At 46.5% G+C, this 23,588-nt stretch overlaps 1 protein-coding gene across 2 annotated transcripts; it reads left to right on the top strand.

The window, feature by feature from the left end:
- Nucleotides 1-2,914: 2,914 nt before the first annotated feature.
- sox18 (SRY-box transcription factor 18) lies at nucleotides 2,915-16,994 on the top strand. Of its 2 annotated transcripts, XM_086213072.1 has the most exons (3): nucleotides 2,915-3,067; nucleotides 9,740-10,317; nucleotides 12,818-16,994. In XM_086213072.1, exons 2-3 carry the CDS (start codon nucleotides 9,930-9,932, stop codon nucleotides 14,146-14,148), a joined length of 1,719 nt encoding a protein of 572 aa, XP_086069198.1. In that variant the 5' UTR covers nucleotides 2,915-3,067; nucleotides 9,740-9,929; the 3' UTR covers nucleotides 14,149-16,994. The 2 variants fall into 2 exon arrangements, with proteins under 2 accessions (XP_086069198.1, XP_086069197.1); XM_086213071.1 differs by lacking the exon at nucleotides 2,915-3,067 and having other exon boundaries at nucleotides 9,507-10,317.
- Nucleotides 16,995-23,588: the final 6,594 nt, after the last annotated feature.

Here is a 23,588-nt window from a genome sequence, read left to right as displayed (position 1 = left end):
TGAGAATGAGCGCCAACATCAAAGGACACGCACTCTAACCCCAATGGTGCTCTGATTTAGACGAGAGCAGGACGCCGTCTGTGTTTATTCTTAAAAGTGGTCTGATGTTAGCTCGTCTGCATGTCAGCAAAACCAGCAGATTAGGAGAGCCTTCACTCATCTATCTAGTCAACGTTCCCGTCTCCTGGTCACACGGCGCCTCAGGACAGCGACTCTAACGTTACAATTTTCAATTGTCATCAACCTCCAGTATATTTTCTTCATCCCTGAAGGGGGCAATTTGAGGCAAACCTATTTGCAAACAAGTACACATTTACAATTCAATCACACGCAAAAAAAATATCCAAAAACATTTTGGAACAAAGAGGAGTGGATGGCAGTGGTCAGCCGGCAGCCGGTCACTGCCAGATCATTGTCAGACTGTGAGAAGCGTCTGCAGCTGCCTCACGCACCTTTCTGACATTTGTTGTCTGACAGCCTGTTTTTGTTCTTTAGGCGCTTGTGGGCGTCTAGGAATCGGAATGTTACTGCTTTAATCGCTGAAGTGTCGCCTTGCATGGCACACGACATCCGTCAGTCGCTCAGTTTTATTTACACCGCCACCAAATCACGTTACCTCACGACTCTGGAGGAATAGAAGAGGTCTTAGCGAGACCCAGCAGCTCCGTGGGGAAGCGCATGACAAAGGTGATGAAAACCTGTCTATGAGGGCGGCCATCTGCCTCGACCGGTTGGGGTTCCTCTGTGGAGAATTTCACTGTGAGTTTCCCTCCTGGAACCAAGGCTGGAGGTCACAGCTCATCTCTCGGCGTTACGTTTCAGTTGTCGCAGACATGACATTGATGGCACTCCTCGTCCAGGGTGAGCTCAGCCAGACCTGGCGTACAGAAGACATTCTTTCACTTGCAATGTTGAACGGATTGACCTGATGCGACACCAAGTTCAGTGAAACTCTGCTTCGTGGTTTTTAACGTCATCCTGCCAACAGACAAATAGGAAAACCACCTTAAAATCCATCCATTTTCTATACGGCTTATCCGTTAAAGGGGTGGAGCCTATCCCAGCTGACTTTGGGGAGGAGGCGGGGTTCACCCCGGACCGGTCGCAGGGTGAATAATTTCCCAGTTTCCATTATTGTTTTATTCTCTTTCGGCTCAGCGTCTGCGCAGCCATGTTTCATCCATCTTCGCTTCTTTGTTCGTTAATTTGAAGTTCCGCAACACCCGGTTCAGGTGAGCAGCGGCTAGCCTCAGCTAGCATAGCCTGTAGCCAGCGCTAACGCAAGCTAAATAAGTATCCGTACATGTAGCATTCTTTAATCATCATTTCCTGTCCTGATCCTGATCTTGGTGCATTCCTTTCACCCTCAGTATAACTGCGCTGGACTAGCGGCTGTCTCATGTGTCCTTCCAAGTTTGCTTCCCCATGTTCAAACACACGCAGGCGCCCATGGTTCCCTCTGTATGTGCTCTACAAATACACTTGACATGGATGGTTGAGGACACAAGTATTTAAGTATGCCAGCCATCGAGACTCTGGTTCCACATATTCGCTGGACGGATTTCCAGTCTAACCACAGTGAAACCGCCGAGACGCTTCACTGAGATAACTTTGGCCTCCTCAGTGGTTATTAAAAAGAGTGTGAATTATTCCTTCACACAGTTTCCCAGACAGCAGCAGGGATCAGGACACTGCCTGTTAGGCGCAGTTGCATTGAGTGTAACACGGTTGCAAATGCGGTTGCATAAATCAAATTACTCCTCAGAAAATAAAATGTTGGTGAGCTAACACTTCCTGTCTGTTCATCTCCACACTGGTGGACCAATGCCTCTCCATCGTTGGAGGAATACCAGCTGGAACCACACAGACTAAAGGTTTTCTTCATCCATAATCTAATAAGCTTTATTTTAAATATACTATAGGTTGAGAAATGTCAGCAGCATTTACTATCTGTAACCCCACAATTAGACTGCCTTTTTTCATTGTTTTGCCACCACATTTTTGGCACCACACACACTTGTAATCAGGAGGAATGTATGCTACAGTACGACTTGGCACCTCATGCCTACTCTTAGTGAAATATGTGAAGCTGCTGTGCGTTTCTGTAAGGAGATTGATGACAAAAGGTTGTCAGGAAGCTAAAACCCTCTTTTTTATAGTCCTCAAACTTTGTCATACTTGAAACCTCTGAATGGTGAACTCTTTTTCTTACGGGGTTCTGTGGGTTTCGCACTGCAGGTCTTCATCATGTAGGAAAAACTGGAGTCCCCGCTCTCATTGAGGGTCTTCCAGGGGGCCCTGCAAAATAAAGCATAGTTTCATTCACTCACTTCAGGTCTGGCATTTAAAAATATGATTTTCATAACTGTAATTGTTTTCTCTTGCCATTTTGAAAGAAGTGCTTCTGTAATTTATTCTGATGTAGCTGAGCCTTTCTCTGAGTGGTTGTTATCTCCAGGGTCGTTGTCTTGATTTTTAGAAGAAATCAAGTGCATTCGGGGGGGGGGGGGGGGGATTAGCATCTTAGCAAATTTCTAAAGACACAGCAAAAACAAAAGACTCACCAAATAATTAGCAATATCTCTCTGACTAACTGAGTAAATGAAGAACCATCGTGACTAGAAGACTTCAAACATTTGAGAACCTTTGCGACGTTTTCAACACGAGGCTAATGACGATAAGAGAACCTGTCACTGATCCAGAACATTGAATAATGTCGGTTATTGTTCTCACTTTTATCAGTTTTGGCAAAATCTTTGCTGCAGGGACATCCAGGCTGCATCGGGAGGTAGCGGCGTTCACGAGGAAGATCAGCTTTTAAAGCGACCGTATGGAACTAGTCTCTGATTCTGGGTGTGAGGAGTAAAGTCCCTCTGGCATCCAATTCATCCCATTGTTAAAATGTAAAATTTTTGTGCTTCTTCCTTACAGAAGCCCGTTCGTCGCTGCGGTTCAGTCACTACACAGATAACTCATCAGTTCGAGTGGCGTCTCCCTCAAAAACAAGGTCACCAGTGTGATGGCGTGAACGGCGGTGGCCAGAATTTGAACTCAGGAACTTCCATTTGTGAGTTCACAACTCGAGACATGCAGTCACTGATCTACCCTCAGAAAAAGATGACTCATGTAATCAGGACCATGACATGACACGGCCCACAGGTCACTTTCCCAGAATGCACCTCTTCCCTATCTCCTAACCCTTGCCGCTACCTTCCTTTGTGTCTGCGTGTGCACATGCATGCACTACTGAGAAGTCATGGGAGTTTTACTTTCTGAGCAGTGCTGCACTGAGAGGGAGACATGGGTGGTGAGGGCTAAATGGGAGCTTGATTGTAAGATTGGACACGATTATAAAATAATGACAAACAAATATGAAAGATCGGGCTGTCGAGGGGGCGGCGCTGTTGCCAGAACTCTCGTGAGAATTCCCCGAAGAAGAAGGGAAAATGACAGGGGCGATGAGAGAGGAGAGGACAACAGGATAGGAGAGACAACAACAAGTGTTGGGAACAGAGGCGTCGTGTTCGGTGGGAAAGGTCGTATATTGTGTTGCGGTGCTGCAGCGCATTAATTACAGGAAAATAAATGATAAGCTCTGCTGCAGCGCTGAGAATAGACGCAGACAGACAGACAGTTGGACCAGATGTTGACTGGCTCTGGTTTACTCACAAATCCAGCAGAAGCTGGAAGGTGAAGTAGCGTCATGGAGATCCGGACGTGGAGTTAATGCCCCCATCCAGAGACGGGGAGCCGGTAGAACCACGGGTGCTTCAAGGGCACTTGGATATTCTTGTTGGGCATCGTGGAAATTAGTTTGTTTCGCTTTTTCAGTAAAACCAAGCTCCATCATAACCAACATTTTATTTATAAGTCCATTTAACCTTTATTTAATCAAAAAGACAGGTCATGAATCACAATCCACCTGGTCAGTCTCCGTGCGCCTCAGGTACGTGGCCGGCTCTTCCTGCATTCTGGAGAAGAAGTGATGCAGGAGGGGAAAATGTCTCCTGTTGGTGAGCTGGGGAACAAATTAGTGTGGAGAATCACTGACTGATTGAAGCAGGAGGGAACAGCGATACCATGAGAAACACATTTTGAATTGGGAGACAGATTTAGCGTGATTGTGCTTCGGAGGGCAAATCTGCGAGGTGAGAGAGGGGATGGCGAATGGCATTTAGTGTGGACAGATGCTGATACAGATGTTTCTGTACGTAATGAAATAAAAAGAAATCCCATAGCAACAAGAGAATAACAAGGCCTGAGTGTGAGACGTGTGTTTGTGTCAACCGTTGATTCATTGTTGTACTTGATGCAACTATGGGATTGACTAGCTGTGTGTGTGTGTGTGTGTGTGTGTGTGTGTGTGTGTGTGTGTGTGTGTGTGTGTGTGAAGGGGGGAGGGGTGATGGACTATCTTTGTGGGGTCCCAAACCCAGCAGCATAGTATGCTATATAATTGTGAGGTCTGCTGTGATTTGCGGGACCAGAATGCAGGACCCCACAAGTTTAAGTGTCTGGCTGAGGCTTGTGAGGGCTGTGGGCTGGTTCAGACTTAGGCTGGGCTTAGATGTCCACGATGGCGGTAAAGTAGGAGAGGGGGCTGTCACTGATGGTCCCCACGAGCGGGGTAGCACAAGGACCTGTGTGTGTGTGTCAGGGTGTGATAGTGGTGGGGGATTCCCGCAGTGACCTGTGTTAATAGTGTGTGTGTGTGTGTGTGTGTGTGTGTGTGTGTGTGTGTGTGTCATCCATCATCACACACACTTCCCTCTTTCAGCATGTTTTAAAATAGCACGGTGTGTGAACATGACCTCTCCCACACATAAACACACGCACACACACTCACACACACACATTATGATGCCATTGTGTCTTGGTTTCTTGTCCAGAATGTGCATGTTTGTTTGTGTTTGTTTGGTGGTGTGTGGTTGTGTGTGTGTGTGTCTGTCTGTGTGCGTGTGTGTGTGTGTGTGTGTGTGTGCGCTATGAGGAGTTGTGGGGAAAATGTCCTACTTGCCATCTCCCTCCTTCTCTCTCTCTCGCTCTCTCTCTCTTTCTCTCCCTCTCTCTCCCTCTCTTTCTTTCTTTCTCGCCACAAAGTCTGCAGTTGCTGCCAAATTTCCTTTGTGGCAAAGGTGTGGTTCCACGACAGTGTCTCACGCGTGCATGTACGAACACACATACTCACACACACACACACACACACACACACACACACACACACACACACACACATCCTTGTTTTCTTACAGAGACATCCAGTCGGTGCACAGGACATTAGGTGATATGAAGCCTGGATTTAGGAGCAGACTAGGTGGAGGTGAAGAACGCTGTGGCGCTGTTTCCTCTGCTGAGTCCATAATACCCTAAATCCCTAACCCCCCCCCCCCCCGACTGCATTATCTCATTGTGTCACTTACCAAAGTTAAAAAAGAACAGTGACTTTTGTGTACTTTGGAAGGGAATGCCTTATTGAGAGGTACCCAAGGCTGTCTGTAAGAAGGCGATGACATCAGCGAATGGTTTGTGGATTCCTGTTTTGAAGCCTTTAGTTGCACGTCCTGGTCATCACCATCCTGATATTTTGCAACCTGAGATATTTTGGAATATTTCGTGGTTGAAATGTTGCTCTTTGACTCCTCAATCACAAAGCTGCCACACCCTAAAGCCAGAAATACACTGCCTGATGATAGAACTGACACTGTCTGAACAGATCGTAGCTTTGTGGGCACCTACGAACCGTTCTGGCTGATGAAGATTGTCAATAAAGGTTTGCTTTAAAGCTTCAAGGAAGAAGGAGCTGGTGAAGGTGAATGAATTGTTGTTCAGGAAGGAGTTGTTGAAGCAACATGGCTCCCGTTAAGTCTGTCACGACGGGAGGGAGACTCGTGCTGCGGCCACCGCTCGACCAGCCCCGGCTCTTAGGCCTCAAAATGTCACCGCGACTCTTTCTGACACTCTTCTCTTGGCCTAGAGAGAAAAAGCACTGAAGTCGCTGAAACAGCTCGTGACCGTGCTCCTCCCACTGAGACAAAAAAGGTTTTTAAGTTTTCTGAATCTGAATTAAGAGATGGCCGACAACAAAATCTGACAAACCTGACGTTCATCTGGAGGTCAGACAGCTGCTCCGGAGCAGTGATGGATCCCAGAGTTTGGGCCGGGTTGGAAACGAGTCCCGAGTCTCAAAAATCAGGTCAGGAACAAAGTCATCATACGCGACATGCCAGTGTGAAAGAGGACTGCACCGAGTGTAAATAATAAGAACGGGCTCAGTTATCGGTCCACTGCTCACACATGCAACAATCTGATGAATATGACGTGTGTCTGACATTGTTTGTGCAGACAAACAGCTACAATCCCACATTCAGGAGCACCTTCTCCTGCTTAAAAACTCCAGATTCCAGGAAAATCCAGATATTTGTCACTTGTCATGTTTAACCACTGGAGTCAAACTTACGTCTCCATAAAGTTGGTTCTCTGCTGTCCTGTTGGACCCGGAGACTTCAAACTTGTACATTTTGAATACTGGACCAGCATCAGCGTCCAAAATATTTGTGATGTCACAAATCCTGCACATAGGACGGCCTCCTCAAATCAGACCTGCGGTGGGCTCAGACAGAAACTGACACTTAATGTGAAAACCGTTCACTTTCCAAAGGGATGAGAGTTGTTGTTTTTTTAACTTTTAGTTGCAGCACGCTGAGCTGCTAGAGCGAGAATAACAGTTGGAAACCATCAAACCTCTGAAATTAAATCTTTGTGTCCACACAGCTTTATTGTCCATGCAAAGGCGAGCAGCCACTGGACAACCCAGTAAACCTGAGCGGGTGAAAGATCGCGCATGAGTCAGGACCTCAAATTCAAATTCCGATGATTAAAAAACATTCGAAAACAATCAAAAGCACGATGATGTAAATTGAACAGGCTGGAATATGTGGTTGTAATGTGCTAAATATATTAGGTTCATACAAACAAACAGCTAGAAGTAGGTGGTTTCTGCTGAAATTATGACTTAAATACATGTTTCTAGCCATACAAATATAAACCCCAACACTTACACTCATATAAACTGTGACACAGACACACACACAGGAGCCGGGACAGCGGCAGTGAGTGGGAGGAGTTCCTGGTGGTCAAGCAGGAGGCTCGGAGACGCCACGGCAGTCTCCCCTGGAGCTGGGCGTGGGTAGGAAAGTGTGTGTGTGAGAGTGTGTGTGTGTGTGTAGGGGGGGGGGGGGTTGCAGGATCATTATATTATTTTGGAGGGAGGGGGTGGTGGGTGGGGGGCATGTCCTTGGCAGACAGACAAACACACATGTATAATGTTCATCCCCAGAGGTTGTTGAGCTGAAGAATTTGTTTGAATGTCTCACTTAAAAGAGTTTTTCTTTTCAAATTCACAAAGTAAACAGCCGAGTTCAAGATGGAGATGGAAAAATGTGCATTTGTAGGAAAACACAAAAATGTATCAGGGTGTCCACCCCCCCAAGTGGCGCGCTCCTCTGAGGCCCACCATGACTGATGTCAGAGCTGCTGGCCAGACGCATCACTAGTCGCCGCGTCGCACAAACACACTCGTTATTATCTCACCGGGATGGATTTGGTTTTAAAGAAGACAACAACTTTTTTTTAAATACAAGATTTTGCCAAAAAGCAGTTTTTTGCCTGCATTAATAGAACTAGAGGTGTGTTTAACATTTGTTGTGAACAAAACAAACTTGTTGAAAATGACCAGTTGTGATTATTTTAGTCATAGCAGACCTGCTTTCCTGGCAGGGCGCGCTGATTTGACGCAGCGCCACTAAAACTCCATCATAGCTGAAACGATGCTGCTAATCACGGCTGACTTTATTAGCGAGGTTGAGCACGTCCTTGCGAAGCAGAATAGGAGGAGCTGCAGGCTGGGGAAGCTGAGAGGGAGATGGGCCAGGAGGCGGAGGAAGGAGCGCCGGGTTTGGAAAATCACAACATCTCGTTCTGTTCGCCAGTTTGGAGGATCGTATTTGATGACCTCAGAGACCTCCCTCTCAACTGCCCGACTGCTAACATCCATTGCCGCTAAGCTAACATATAAGACAGCCATTCAATGGGGGTCTGGGGTCCAGAGAGGAGGGAGGGGTCTCTGTCTGCTTCTCTGGCTCTAACTATCATGGACAGAGAGTTTACCCCCCCCCCCCCCCAAAAAAAAGTTGGCATTGTTACTTTGAGATTTCAGCTCCTGCAGCCGCCGTGGCCTCCGTCTGTCCCACCTTGTAAAGAATGTGTATGTGCTTGTGCTTGTCCACGTCGAGCTGCAGTGGCAGCACATTCACAGGCCGCTGGCGGAGCGCTGGGCTTCGCAGGAATGGAATGTACTGTATGTTAAATGACAGGCAGAAATATCACAATCAACCTTTAAGGACTCAACCCAAGAAATCGCATTCAAATTCGAATGGTGAATGGCTGCACTCTGCTTTGAATTCTGTGCTTTTCCCCATAAAACTATCAATTCATCTGGAGTTTTCTGAATTTTGCTGTGTCCATGCAGCAGAATTCCATCAAACATGCTTTGGGAGACGTTAATGAAAGTACATCTGCAGTCACTGGGGTGTATTTGAGCTGCAGTATCACGCTGAACTCAAGAAACTGGCTGCTGCTTCAGTTGAACATTAATGCTGGGAGACAATAGGCTTGAACCCCATCTCCTCCAGCCCCCACCCCACCCCATCCCACCCCACCCCAGCGTCTAATCACCCTGTATGCCTCCCGCTCTCTCTCCCCCTCTCGCTCTCTCACTCCCTCACTCTCAGTTAGTTGTTGCTGAGCTCAACCACTAATCACTCTGGTTGTGACTGTGGTCATCTCTGCACCACTGACGTACCCTCAGATACACACACACACACACACACGTTCACACACTTGCACGCACACACACACACACGCACATACAGACACACACTGAGCCTATATCATCCCATGTAGAACTGAATGTGTGTATTCATGTTTTATTGCTAGTTGTAAACAAACTAACGCTGTCATTTCAGTGTATGCGACTCACGCATGTCGTCGCTGTGTATCAGTACATGTATGAATGCATGTGTGTGTGTGTGCTAATGTGTGTGTGTGATGAATGTGTGTGATGAATGTGTGTATTGATGTGTGTGAGAAGCTCCATTCTCAGTTGGGCAGAAACAATGGAACCTTTCTGATTAAATCTCCCTGTACAGGCGGACAGGGTGTGTGTGTGTGTGTGTGTGTGTGTGTGTGTGTGTGTGTGTGTGTGTGTGTGTGTGTGTGTGTGTGTGATTTCAGGGGGGAGGAAACGATGGTGGTCACCGAGGAGGAAAGAGGGGGAGGCAAAGTTTTAGACCTCCCTCCTCTTTTCTGTCTCCACATCCACTCGTCCCGTCCCCCTTTGCACCCGCCTGGCATCTGATTGGTTAAAATCCCGGCTTTATATTTATCTGATTGGTCAGGGCGGGGTATATATACATAGCGTGGGTCGGTTAAGTCTGGCCACAAGTTTCAAAACTTTCAAGCAGCACAGACAGAAGAGAGACAGTGAGTCAGACAGCGTGAGTGACGGACGGGAATCGAGTGTTGGACAAACCGCTGCACCGCACACTCCAAACAAGAACTGTTGTCTTTTTAGAGAAAAAAGTCCAGAGAAGAAAGAGTCATTGTGGAACATTTTCAGGGGAATATCCTTGACCACAGTTTGTTTTCATTTTTTTCTTTCTCTTCTTCTCTCTCCTCTCAGATCTCCATGTTTTTCTTTGGGATTTGTGTGCCAAATCCATCAAATTCCTCTCCTCATCATTCTCATCGTTGCCATCTGAAACATTTTGACTCACCATTTTTTTCCAGAACATTGCAACCCAACAAACTGAGACAGACGTTTGCTGAATTTCTCTTGGACTAAAAGCAAAGTAAAAGAATACACTTGTGGAATGAATTTAACCGAGTCCAACTTGTCTCGAGAGACTCTTCTGCATCCCAGCCAGGTGTCTCTTGGGGGTCCGTGGGCCTCCGGGACCCCAAGTCCTGCCTCTGATTCAGAAATGGGTTTTGAGCAGAGCCTCTCTGGAGACTGCAGCTCTCCTGATGCTGTTGAAGCTGGAAACATGAGGCGGGCAGAACCGCGGATATCTCTGACACCCAGTTCAGGGAGTCCAGATCTAACGGGAGCTTTGTCTGTGGGTGACGGGAAGGCGGCGGTGGGCGAGCAGAGGATCCGCAGGCCCATGAATGCCTTCATGGTCTGGGCCAAAGATGAGAGGAAGCGCCTGGCCCTGCAGAACCCTGACCTGCACAACGCCGTGCTCAGCAAGATGCTCGGTAAGACCCTCACCTGGGCAACAGCCCTCCCCAACTGTCTGCACCTGAGCATAATTCTTTATTTATGGAAGAAAAACACTGACAGATGTAGGTGTGTGTGTGTGTGTGTGTGCGTGTGTGCGTGTGCGTGCGTGCGTGTGTGCGTGCGTGCGTGCGTGTGTGTGTGTGTGTGTGTCGCCAACACCAGCCACTTGACAAGCTTTGATAACTTTACAATTACATCATTAGGGTCCAATGTTTCACTGTAAAATTAATAAAATGACTGCATTCGTTGACGAGGGAGAATATCCTGAATACAAAGCGATCGCTAAATTACTCCCAGCAGAGCAGCAAGCATGCACAACAACACACAGACACACGGACAGGCCAGCGGAACCCATTCACAGCAGCAGAACTCCAGTTTGAGGAGACCGGTGAAATGTATTAGCAGCTTTTCAAGTTTTAAAAGGAGGGGAAATTCATGACCTGGATCTCTTACAGTTTTCGCATTTATTTTGACTTTTTCTGTCTTTTAGTTTTTTGAAGTGTGAAATCCACCACATCAGGACAGCTGAGACTGTGTGAACTGAAGCCAGTAGAGCAAACAATACAAACCACAAAGAGCAAACAAAGAGCTGCAATAATAACATCTGTGCCACAAATACACATTTTTTTACGACTATACAATGTGGGTTTTTTTTAGTCTTCCCTCAATAAAACTGTCAAAAAGCATCCATCACCTAAATATGATTAAAAGCAAAAGTTTGTTGTAATGTAGTCTGAACAGTATAATTTAACTCCAAAATCTCAGGAATTCCTTCCCATTGCACGGAGCCTCACTTCTCATTGGTTTATTGTGTGTTTATGTTATAAATCCCGATTTTCCAGTTCGCTGCTTGTTTATTCATCCTCTCATTAAAGAAAAAAAAGTCTTGGGTCAACTTCTTTCTGAAGCAGCAAGATAGCTTGAAATGAAATGATTCACGTAAAACCATTTTAGTTTGGTTAGTTGTTAAATTTCTTGTGTGTTTCTGTGTGTGAAAACATATTCATACTCCCAGCCAGGATGTCAGTGACATCACCCTGCTAGTGGCTCTGCTGTCCGTCCGCGTGCTCGTATGAAATCCGCTGTAACGAACGCGAATCCAAACTGACCACAACCACTGTTCTTCTCCAGTGAGGAAGAAAACACAGACACATAGACGGAGTCCATTAAAATCAGAGACTCGGCTTCGTTTGGGACGGACAGCAGGAATGAATCAGGGAACTGAACGTAACCCTCGAAGAAATGAACGAGCAGGAGCGAATCTGTGTTTTAGTGTCTGCTCCGATGGTGTCGAAGTTCATAGCAAACTTGTACCAAGTATTACAATCTTCTTGCTCATGTTAGAAAACTCATGTCCAAGTGTATGAAACCTTCTGGTCAACATGCAGAATCTTAGTGTGTCTGTGCATTGATGAGTGTGCTGCAGAATACGATTCATGTGTGTTTTTCAAGTGTCTGGTGTGTGTCTGCGTGTGCTGATCAGCTGATAGATGGGATGTCTCTAATCATGTGAGATTGTTTCAGATCGTCCTCATTCTTCATTAAAGACGAAACAAAACGACAAAAAGCAGAAGCAGAGAAGAAAACGACGCGTTCCTCTGCTCTCCTCTGCTCTCCTCCAACCTGCTTCTCACTCTGCTGCTGCAGCTGGAGATTTTTCTTATGAATAAAGTTGGTGTGTCGTATCTGAGCTGCGATGGTGAGACCAATAAACGCTCTGTGAATATGTGATACTTCTTCATCAGCCGGCCTGGATCATCATAAATGTTCCAGCAGCTCCTTCACTGTTCCAGCAGCAGGAACAGAGGGACAAACCACGGTTGCGTTCATGGGGAGGCGCTTGACTCGGCCGTGGGTGCAGCACAGGATGAATTCATGTCATCAGCATCTCAAAGGCTGTCCCGATAATCACTGTTTCTACTGCGTAGTACATGTGTGTGTATGTACATTTAAGTGTGTGTGATCGTGTTATATCACAGCAGCTGAGGAGAAGCAGCCCGTCGTAACTTCTTCATTGCCTTTATCTGAAGATGCTAAGTTTATAACGGCGTTTTCTCAAGATAAATGAGCTCATTTCTTTAGACAATGTGTTAATTTAACAGATAACTTACATCTTGAGATAAGTAATGTGTTGTCCTGAGATAAGACGATAATTACCATGTGATCTTGGATTATTAGCCGTCCCCTAAGTAGGAGTAACTTTTGGAGGTTATGGTTTCTATTCTCTGTTCTGTGTCTCTGTCCAGCAAACAGCTGGTTGATAAGAGGATTGATAGACATTAATTAATGTGTCTGTGGCCCAAAAATGATTCTAAAAGGTTCTCCCTCCTCATGGAGATGCAGAGGGGGCTGCTGGGTGTGGGGTCTGTAACGAGGGGCAGCGAGGCCATGCAGTGATTCTCTTCTGTCGCCCAGGTGCTGGATGTTTGATGGTTGATCGTTTGTGAACGAACCTGCCCTCTCTGTGTGTCCCAGGTCAGTCATGGAAAGCTCTGAATGCTACAGAGAAGCGTCCGTTTGTGGAGGAGGCGGAGCGTCTCCGTATCCAGCACCTCCAGGATCACCCCAACTACAAGTATCGGCCTCGCCGCAAAAAGACCACCAAGAAACTCAAACGGGTTGAACCGGGGCTCCTGCTTCACAGTCTAGCCCAGGGTGGGGCGCCTGGCCTGGGACTAGGGCCTGGCATCAACCCCTTGGGTACAGAAAATGTCTCTGGAGGTTCTGTTTATGGACATCCAGGCACCCACCCTCCGCACCACCACCCCTCCCACCATCTGCTGCCCTCTCTGGGGCACTTCAGGGACCTGCAGGCACCGGGACACCAAGAAATGGAGAGCTACGGCCTGCCCACCCCAGAGATGTCCCCTCTGGACGTACTGGAAGAAGGGGAATCTGTGTTTTTCCCCCAACATATGCAGGAGGAGGCAGGGATGGGTGGCTGGAGTGGCTACCACCACCACCTTCACCATCATAACCCACATTACAACCACCCATACAACAACCACAGTCACCATAACCCCATGCATGGTGTCGCTACACACAACCAGACTTCAGGGATGAGTGTCGCTGTGAGCTCTAGTCCAGGCAGAAGCTCCAGAATCGATTCCAGAATGGCCTCCATTGAGTCCAATATGGCTTCCAGCATGAGCTCTGTCACTCCAGCTTTGTCTAGTTCAGTCACTTCCAGGTTGAATCCATCTCACGGTCACCACATTGCCTTGAGGAGTCCCATAAAATGCCCCCCACCTGCCCCTGAGTCCCCGTCTGTCTCCTACCCACAGCCCTCCATCAGCCTTCCTGAGACAATAAAACCCCACCAAGCTCCTCTGAGTACTCTTCCTGTTGGCTACTTCAGCCAAATGTATGGGAGCGGCACCCCCAACTCTACCCAGTTCACCCCTTCACACCTGGGGCAGCTTTCCCCTCCTCCTGAGAGCTCTCCTTCCTCCTGCTCATCCTCCTCCATCTCCAGGTCTACCTTCCTCCCCCACGTGGCCTTAGACCCTTCCAATCCAGAGTCAGACGGCCATTTAGGGTCTTCCTCTGCTGAGTTTTGGTCCGAGGTGGACAGGCATGAGTTCGACCAGTATGTTAACGGCGGGAGGAATCGAGAGGAGGCCTATGGACTGGGTGGGGGCGGGTCCAAAGTCCTGTCCGGGCTGAGCAGCAGTAACTTATGTAGTAACATGAACAGGGATGTGATGAGTGGTGCTGGCGGGTGTGACGAGGGAATCAGCCCTCTCATATCTGCTCTGTCTGATGCTAGCAGTGCCGTCTACTACAGTGCCTGTATCACTGGATAAACTATGAAATGTACCTCCTCACATACTGAACAGAGTATTTGTACTGTTATCACATGACAGGCAGGAAGCGTGTGTCGAGTAGACTTGTGCTGACACGCACTTTAACAACATTAACATTCGCAAGTGCTTTACACGAACGGTCAGTGGAGCCCAACCCATTAAACATCTGCTTACTGCAAAAACACACGACTGACAAAGAGATCTCAACTTAAATGTAGGATATGAAGCGTGTCAGCACGTCGGACGTGAATGAACCGGAGGGCCTCATCAGCAACTGGAGGAAGGACTGCGTGGTGGCTTCATGGTCCTCAGGCATGCAGACGCTAAGCCCTACCCGTTGTAAACAGGCTGCAAATTATTGTAAGATGATGTAAGCAAAAGAATTTCTTTTTTGCACTGTATGTACTTGAGGAATCGACACCACGCAAGACAAACGGGAATTAAAAAAAAAAAATCATCCCTTTTTGACATTTCATCTCAGGACCAGACAAGAATTCATCTCCACTGAAGTTTAGATGAATTTGTCTTTGTGAAATAGAAACATGAAGGATAATCTTGGGAAATGGACGGAGAGAAAAAGACTTGTAGGGAGAACTTGATCCGGCCTCCACATATCTGTTGCCGGGAAAGCCTTGGCCACGAACCCAGAACAGACCACTGATGTCTCCCACAAACGATCAGGATGTTTTACAAGCCGGGTTGGGTTTTTTTTTTTTTTTTTTTGTTTTTTCTGACCGTGATGCAGGCTATGCCTTGTTTCCTCTCCGTCTCAGACCATGACAGGGCCTCATGTCCAACTTCAAGCCAAAATCTCAGAGTTTAAAGTTGATTTTCTACTTGGCGAACACAAATATGATGATGATTCAGAGGTTTTGAACCAGTAAAGCTCTCTGGTATAACAAACATACCACTTGTTTAAACAAAATATAATTTTTCAAGTTTAACAGCAAGGTTTAGTTCAACAAAAAGCGGAGGATTGAGTTCTCAAGTTAAGCTGTTCTGTAAACAGCCTTGCTCTGTATCATGAAAATGTATTTATTTTATGCTTTAAATTCATCGTTACTGGGCGGCAAATGAATGCAAGGCAACCGCCAGAGATCAGAAGATGACCTCTGGTTCCCAACGTCTCACTCTGATTACAACAGTCTATTTGATATGTCTTAATGGCTTTTGGAAATCCTGGTTTGATGTAGCCATTTACTGTGTGTGTGTGTGTGTGTGTGTGTGTGTGTATATATATATATATATATATGTATATATATATATGTATATATATATGTATATTTGAATGCCTGTTGGCAGTATGTGAAGGAGCACGTGGCGTGAGAAATGTTCTCTTTGCACTGGGTCTAACGTTTCAGCTGTATATACTACTTATAAAAGAAAAAACAACAACAAACGTCCGTAATTCTAAATATTATTTTGTACAGAATTTAGTGTTTTGTTTTGTTGTTGTTGTTGATTTCAATTCTTAGTTTTCCATTTTTTTTCCATGAACAGTTTGACATTTTAGGGGGGAAAAAAAAATGTTCAAGATGGATGCAGATCTCATGCGTGTGCGTCATGGAGCGCTGACACAATTAGCTTAGCTTAGCATGATGACAGCAGCAGCAGCAGGCCGGAGTTTCTTTATAATTCAAAAGAAAAAGCACAAAGTCCAACTTGTTAGAGAAGTTGTTGACTCCGACTGGCGTTTGACAAAAGAACACCAGAGCTGAGTCAGCAAACTTTAGAGGGATTTTTTTTTATTTATTTTTTTAATTTTGGAAAAATCAAGCTGCTTTCAGTTTTTAATGCCAAGTTACGCTAATTCCACACAACCATAAGACTGCTACCAATTATGTTTCTACTATAAATCACTTTGTCAAACTGTCAAGCTATTCTTTTTCTAAAATGACACAAATATGAAAACGTCTCTTTTTAATGTTCCTCTAAAATGATTTGTAATATAAACTTGCCTTCAAAAAAATAATTGTACAGATCTCTGGGTCTCCTTTCTTCCACTTGGTGACATCAGCAGACGACAGACTTTCCTTCCCTTTCGCAGGACTTATTTACTGTTTGGCTGGAAATTTAAACTGGAATTTGTGGTTTAGTTTGCGCTGAGAAAATGAAGATTTGCTGCCACGGCAGACATCTCGCTCCTGTCGCACCATGCAGTTTACATACAGCGAGAGCGAAATGCAGAAGTCTCTCCGTGCATTTGCCCTGCATCTGTTCTGCATTAGGCCCGCAGACAATACGTTTTTATACATGGAACAGTAGAAGAAAATCAACTATCTTGTACAATGAAACCAGTTCTATTCACCACACTGTTCCTTGTGGCCGCCTCTTTGAGGAAAACAAAGCAGCAGTAGATTTTTCCGAACGTTTCCTTCGGAGGATGAAGCCGTTACAGTCGGAGCTCCGACTATCAGGAGCGAGAATCAGAAACTCCTCTACATCTGCATTTCACATTCTTTTCCTCTGACACCGAACAAGTGTCTTTTTTCCTGTTTTATTTACTGTGACACACAAAGAACATCAGAGGGACAGGCGTTTTTAAAAAGTCGTACAATAACTCTTGGGCTTTTGGAAATAATTATCCGAACTAAAAAAAAAACAAAACGAGACACACAACATTTTGGAATAATTCAATGGGCATTTTCTCAACAGTCATATAACAACAAATTAGAACCAGGGTTCTCCCTGGAGTTTCACTGTGATGCTTCTAAATCCGTCCGACAGGGATCCTGTTTCTGTTTCTCTGTGTAGAAAATGTTTGTGTTTATATTTAAAGAAAATAAAACTGTGGGTTGCCTGTAAATGAATCTGTTCTGTTTTATAAAATAATTTTAAAAAATAAACACGTCCAAAAAAAAGTACATAGTTCTGTTTTGTTTTTTTTGGGGGGGGGGGGGGGGGTTGCTGTTTTTTTTGTTTCATCCTCACATCTGAATCCTGACCAACAGAACCCCAAAACATTGTGTTTGAGGAGAATTGTGCGGTTTTAGCGCGCTGAATATCACGCTGTTTTACCATGAGATAAAGGAAAGACGTCCATGCACGTGGACCTCTGCAGGGCTGGCGAATCAGAGGACGCTCCATTAGGACTGCAGGAGCTGGGGAGGGAGGCCCATGCAGATATTTCCATTAAATCTCAGGATCAATGGGGCTCTGGGGGAATCCTGACTCATAGATCCCTAAAATGCACTCTTTGTACAAAGGCTGCTTTTTACCACAGGTTTTTTCCAAATCCCAGCCTGATCTCCAACCAAGAAGTGATGCTTGCCCCCCAGACCTACTTCCTGAAGACAAACACTGACCTATTTTGGTGTCTGGTCCAGCATCATCGGCCCAGCAGGTTGAGGATCTTCCTCCCTTTGTCTACAAAAGAGGTCCTGACTTATGCAATAAGCTGCTGCGCGCCAGCATCAGAGCCGACCCTGCAGGCGCTGTCAGCTCCTCTGGAGTCCATGTGGCAACACAGCACATGGAAAACTCCTGCAGCGAGACATGCAAGACCGCGCTGATCGCTTCATTTAATGCTGAATGTATTAAACCAGCAGCTGATTATGTAACCACTGCATGTCATTGCAACTGTAAATTGTGGCTCCACCAACTGAACAGAATCACTCATTCACAGATGGACCTACAACTGCTGCTGGAGGCCACAGGATCACAACAGAGTTCGAATGACGATTTAGAAACCGTATTTGTGTTCACGTCAAGGTTGGACAGAAAGTGCGCCGTGACGCACGCTGCACGAAGTGAGGACAGAAGGAAAACTAAAGGTTGCTTTTAAAGGGATTTTTTATTCACCCAAAATATGTATTTTTCTACTTTCAAGTGCTCATTAATAGGAGTCTTGAACTCATGAAGATATTTTTTTTCTCCTCCTGCATTTCGTCTTTGTCAGTCCAGAATGCAGAAAGAGCCAGCCATGTATATTTAGCTTGAAGCTAACGGAGATTGATGGCTACCGACAGCTAACCTGCGCAAAAATTGTCAGTTTAAAGGCCTCCGGGTGGTCGGCGGTGTGATCCGCGTCTTCTTTAACCATCTACATGCTCGACAAACACGTGACTGTAAGGCAGTTCTCTCCTGCGTTCTGGAGTCGTAACGAAGAGATGCAGCCGTGAAAAAAACATCTCCTTGAGTTCAAGTCCTTCTAGGGACGAGCGCTGGAAATTAGCGGTGATGCGTCACATGTTGAACTCCTGGGCAGTTTTCCTGTTGGACTGAGGTGGAGTGGCACTTTAATGTGGAACAAATGAACTAAACTGGTGCTCAGAATGGGCTTGCCTGTCCTCTCCTGAACAAGAAGCAGACAGGTCGTGAATTCAAGTGATGAACATGACATAGAAGTGCCTGATGGGATTCAGTGGCTGCAGTAATTATCACCACAGCAGGTGGTAGTTATTTAACACTGATAAAATGGGAAGCAGACCCGGATACAGAGGTGGAGGGAGCGTTTGGTTGGATGTTAGATAGACGACAGCACAGGAGGCTTTGGTTGGCCTGTGAGTGGCGGCGGTAGCTGCCGTTTCTCACTCGCTTAACAGGATTTGTGGACATGTGAGGCGATGCAGCAGCAACAGGAGGGGTTCTGGGCCTTAAACAAAGTAGATTGTGCTGAGAAGATGTGTTGTACTGGTTGGAGGACGACTGTTTCCACTGTGGGAGTCTCTCTTTTCCATGCATCTCAAACGTCGAAGCATCTACTGAGAGGAACTTCCCAACCAAACTGCCTTGCGCTGTCAAACACACGCAGAATACTTAAGCACTCCTCGCACGTCTCCTCACACTCATCGTTCCCTCAACCCTCCACCGAAGCTTCTACGCGAGTGAGACGAGCCCAAGTTGTCGGCTGGTAGCCACCATGTTTTGTAGCTGTATGCTGAGGCAAAGCAGGTGCTAACAAGTATATATTTATACAGATATCCAAAGCTTTCTGTAGAACAAATGAGCCACAACTCACAAATTGTTTCTCTACCAGGTTTGAATATTTCAGTCCTGGCGGGTGGAACTCCAGATGCCGATGAATGTCTCTCGCTGATCTGTGCGCCGCTAATTGGCTCTGATATTCTGATCAAAATGGTTCAAGTGGCTTTGCACCCGCAAAACTGTGTTATGTATGAAAGCCAGAGCCGTCTCATATGGTGCCAGAACAAAGGCAACACTGAGCTGCAATCCCACAACTTCTCTCAGAAAACCACATCACAAACAGCGCTGTCATGGGAACATCTGACTGTGGCGCTGGAGAAAAGATCAGAATCTAAAGACAGAAGTCATTAAGAAGCTATGAATTCAGAGTTGTCAGATATGTTTCAGCCACATAGTTTAGCAGCGACCTTAGTGAGAGAATCTGGAGGATGTTTTCTGTTCTAATTGTCTTCTATCATCCATCTAATACATTAATCGATGAGTTGTCTTTGTTCTTTCCTCACTGTCCACGTCCTTCTTCAACTTGCTTCCTGCTCCACCCAGTTTCTGACCTGATTTTTCTGTTTTTCTTTCGAGCAACTAGTGCAGTAAACCACAATGAGCCTTAAATACACCAATTCAAGTGAAAAGTGGATGATAATGACATTAATTGCTGTAATTTGTGAGCTGTCGGAGGAAACGGCTGTCACAGAGAACCGGGCAGGTTGGACACCGGTAAAATGCTGCAGTGATGAGTGGAATTACTCGGCAGCCAACCATCCCTCCATCTTTAAACTGTCTTTGTGGACAATGCAAACGGCGATGACTTCGGTGCAGGCAGGTGAACGTTTTACATGCTGTTCAAAGTCTCCCTGGCAACAACTGTCCAGCTAGCTAGTGGCCACCTCCACGCTGAGAACGGCAAATGTGTTTCAGTGAACAGTTGTAAAGTTATACAACTGTTACTTTCAAACATTTGCTGTCCAACCAGGACATTGCAACATGTTGTGCGAAGTTTCATACATCAAGCGTCGCCTTCGTGTTTTCCTCCAGCGTTATTTTGCAAGAGCACCGTATCCTGGGCTTTTATTGCTGTGATGATTATGACGTGCTAACAAGCTAACGCTGAAGGGTTGAGCCAGCCGGAGCTCCGTCGGGCTGCTGAAGATGAGATTTTGTACCTGGGAGCAGCAGGGCCGTCAGAGGGAGCGTCACAGAGCAGCAGGTCATCATCAGCCATTTCTTTACATCTCACCTGACCCCCTTGTGTGCTAACGCTTGTAAAACCTCCTCCCCTGTGATGCACCATCAAGTCCCAGACGTCTCCTCTTCTCATGACAGCCCAGCGTTCGGACCATGTAGGCTGCAGTGATGTCACACGGATGAATAGTTTTATGATCGTGAAGACAAAAGAAAAACCAAAGTCGAAACTGAATGTCACAGGAACATTCAGACACAGGCTGGAACAACATTGAGACTCTGGGAACACAGACGCCAAAGCCAGTTGACAGATATGTGAGATAAGTAGTTTTATTTTTTTTGTCAATAAAGTTGGGAATGTCATCCCTTTAAAAACGACAACGAGAGAGAAGGCCTCATCACACTCCTTCTCCGTACAATGAGTAGAGACGCAGGTGAGGAGGCTGCTTCCATTCGTATAGCAGAAGGTGAAAAAACAGCAGGAGCGGAAGGACCTTCAGGGTCCAACCTTCCTCAGGGTCTGACTTTCCTCAGGGTCTGACCTTCTTCAGGGTCTGACTTTCTTCAGGGTCCGACCTTCAGGGTCCGTCCTTCTTCAGGGTCCAACCTTCTTCAGGGTCCGTCCTTCTTCAGGGTCCAACCTTCTTCAGGGTCCATCCTTCTTCAGGGTCTGACTTTCTTCAGGGTCTGACCCTCTTCAGGGACGGACCTTCAGGGTCCGTCCTTCTTCAGGGTCTGACTTTCTTCAGGGTCCAACCTTCTTCAGGGTCTGACCTTCTTCAGGGTCCGACCTTCAGGGTCCGACCTCCTTCAGGGTCTGACTTTCTTCAGGGTCTGACCTTCTTCAGGGTCTGACCTTCAGGGTCCATCCTTCTTCAGGGTCCAACCTTCTTCAGGGTCTGACCTTCAGGGTCTGACCTTCAGGGTCCGTCCTTCTTCAGGGTCCGTCCTTCTTCAGGGTCCAACCTTCAGGGTCCGTCCTTCTTCAGGGTCTGACTTTCTTCAGGGTCCAACCTTCTTCAGGGTCTGACCTTCTTCAGGGTCCGACCTTCAGGGTCCGACCTCCTTCAGGGTCTGACTTTCTTCAGGGTCTGACCTTCTTCAGGGTCTGACCTTCAGGGTCCATCCTTCTTCAGGGTCCAACCTTCTTCAGGGTCTGACCTTCAGGGTCTGACCTTCAGGGTCCGTCCTTCTTCAGGGTCCGTCCTTCTTCAGGGTCTGACCTTCTTCAGGGTCTGACCTTCAGGGTCCATCCTTCTTCAGGGTCCAACCTTCTTCAGGGTCTGACCTTCAGGGTCTGACCTTCAGGGTCCGACCTCCTTCAGGGTCTGACTTTCTTCAGGGTCTGACCTTCTTCAGGGTCTGACCTTCAGGGTCCGTCCTTCTTCAGGGTCCAACCTTCTTCAGGGTCTGACCTTCAGGGTCTGACCATCTGTTCTGCTCCTGGACATGCATCCATCTCAGAGACATCTGAGGAGGGTTCGCTGGTTCAGACCTTAAACCCTGTCTGGGTATTTGTGGCAGTAATGATTTCAACGATGATATGAAAATAGTACTTTTTGACCACGAGAGCTGCACAAACAAAGACAGCGATCCAGACAGCGCAACTTCACCCTCCTGACCATCGTCAAGTCCTAAACAGGAGGGCGCCAACTGAGCCGCCGCCAGCCAAACCCAATGTTTCTACATTTTTATGTGTGTTAAACACATGTGATTAAAATGCTGCTGCACGCCTCCACCAAGCCGGCCTCATGGTTTTTTGTTGCAAACAAACAGACAAATGACAGCAGATGAAACATCACCTCTGGCAGCGGTTACCTGCTCCACAAACCAAACAGCAGCCATCGTCACACAATCGAAACCCAGGGTCGACGATGGAAAGGTGTTTAAAAAATACATATTATTTTCTCCTATAGAAGTGGAGATAATCCACCCAGGTAGCTGTTCCTTTGAATGGTGAGATCATTATTGTCCAAGTCCATGTGCATTCTGCTGCTAGCGTCATATTGTCAATATTTTGTACCTTTTCTGGCTTTGTGTTACTTTTGGGTCATGACTCCTGTTGTGATTTAGTGCTTTGGAAGTAAAGTTGGCGTGACTCGTGGTTCCTTACTGCTTGTTTGTATTCATGTTTCTTCATTTCTGCTGTCCCTCGGCTGCAGTAACACAGTGTCATCATTTAATGAAGGAACGTCTCATCTTAGGTCCGCCATTTGCAACCGTCTCTGCTCACTGACAGCAGGTACCAGGCCCGGCCGCCTTCACGTCTTCAGTCTGGATTCTGGGCCAAACCGAGGTAAAGAAGCCGCGTTTACCGGCTCACTCGCTGCTGATGCTGCACTCAGAGGTGTTTTCTGCCGCCTGCAGTAGAAGTCTGCAGTTGTCACCCCGGCGTCGTAATCATCCGCTCTCATTCTGTCCTCCCGCGGTTCAGATCACACGCTAAACCAGTTTGGCTCGGCAGGACAGTTTCCCCCCAAACAAACCGCTGAAGGACTCAAAAGAAAACATTCAGAACAAGGAAAAACTCCCTCTCTCTCCGTCTCCCTCTCTCCCTTTCTCTCTCCCTCTCTCTCTCTCCTGTCTGTTCTCTGTTTCAGCCGTAGTTTAGTGTCTTGTTTTACTTCCCCTCAGCCTCCAGTCACTGTAATTTTCTCCTTTACCACAACTTCTGATTCATCCCATCTTTGTGATATTCTCTCTCTCCCTCTTTCTCATCGCTGTCATTCCATCTCTCCGGTCTCTGTCCCTTCACCTTTCTTTTCCTCTTTTCCACATTCCCTTTTTTCAACCTGTCTTCTTTTTTTCTCCTCTTTTGACCTCTGTTTCACATATGAACCCAGTCTTCTCTTTCACTGATCCTTCTCACATAATCACCTCATTTTCCCATTTCTCCTCTTTTCTCTTTGCCCTCTGTCGTTCGCCAAATGTCTTTTTTGTCATCTTAACTCACCTCTCTCTCTTACCACATTTACTCTTTGCTTTCCATCGTTCTGTTTATTGTTTCCAGTCTTCTTTCACCCCGGGCGTCCTCATTTATCACCGCCTCATTCTCACTGCCACTCCGTCGACCTCCGGCGTGAGAATGGGTCTGATGGATTTGTCACGGTCGATCGTTTCCGCGTCGAGTCTCAGTTATGGAGCTCTAGTTTCGGACTCTTAGTTGTGTTTCTCGTTTTTCTTTAGCGTCTTCGTCCTATTTTAGTTCACTCTGGTCAGTTCCTGTTTTATTTTGAAAGCTCTTCCCTCCTGTGTCTATGTGTGCTTGTCATTTCCTGTCTTGGTGAGGTAATCAACCGTGTGTAGTCAGTGGCTCCGTCCTCGTCAGCCACAGC

The sequence above is a fragment of the Aulostomus chinensis genome, chromosome 9 (assembly GCF_037954235.1).
Source record: "Aulostomus chinensis isolate RoL2024-O1b breed Wild chromosome 9, RoL_Achi_v1.0, whole genome shotgun sequence".
Classification (NCBI taxonomy): domain Eukaryota; kingdom Metazoa; phylum Chordata; class Actinopteri; order Syngnathiformes; family Aulostomidae; genus Aulostomus; species Aulostomus chinensis.
This window is presented reverse-complemented; position numbering and strand designations above follow the sequence as displayed.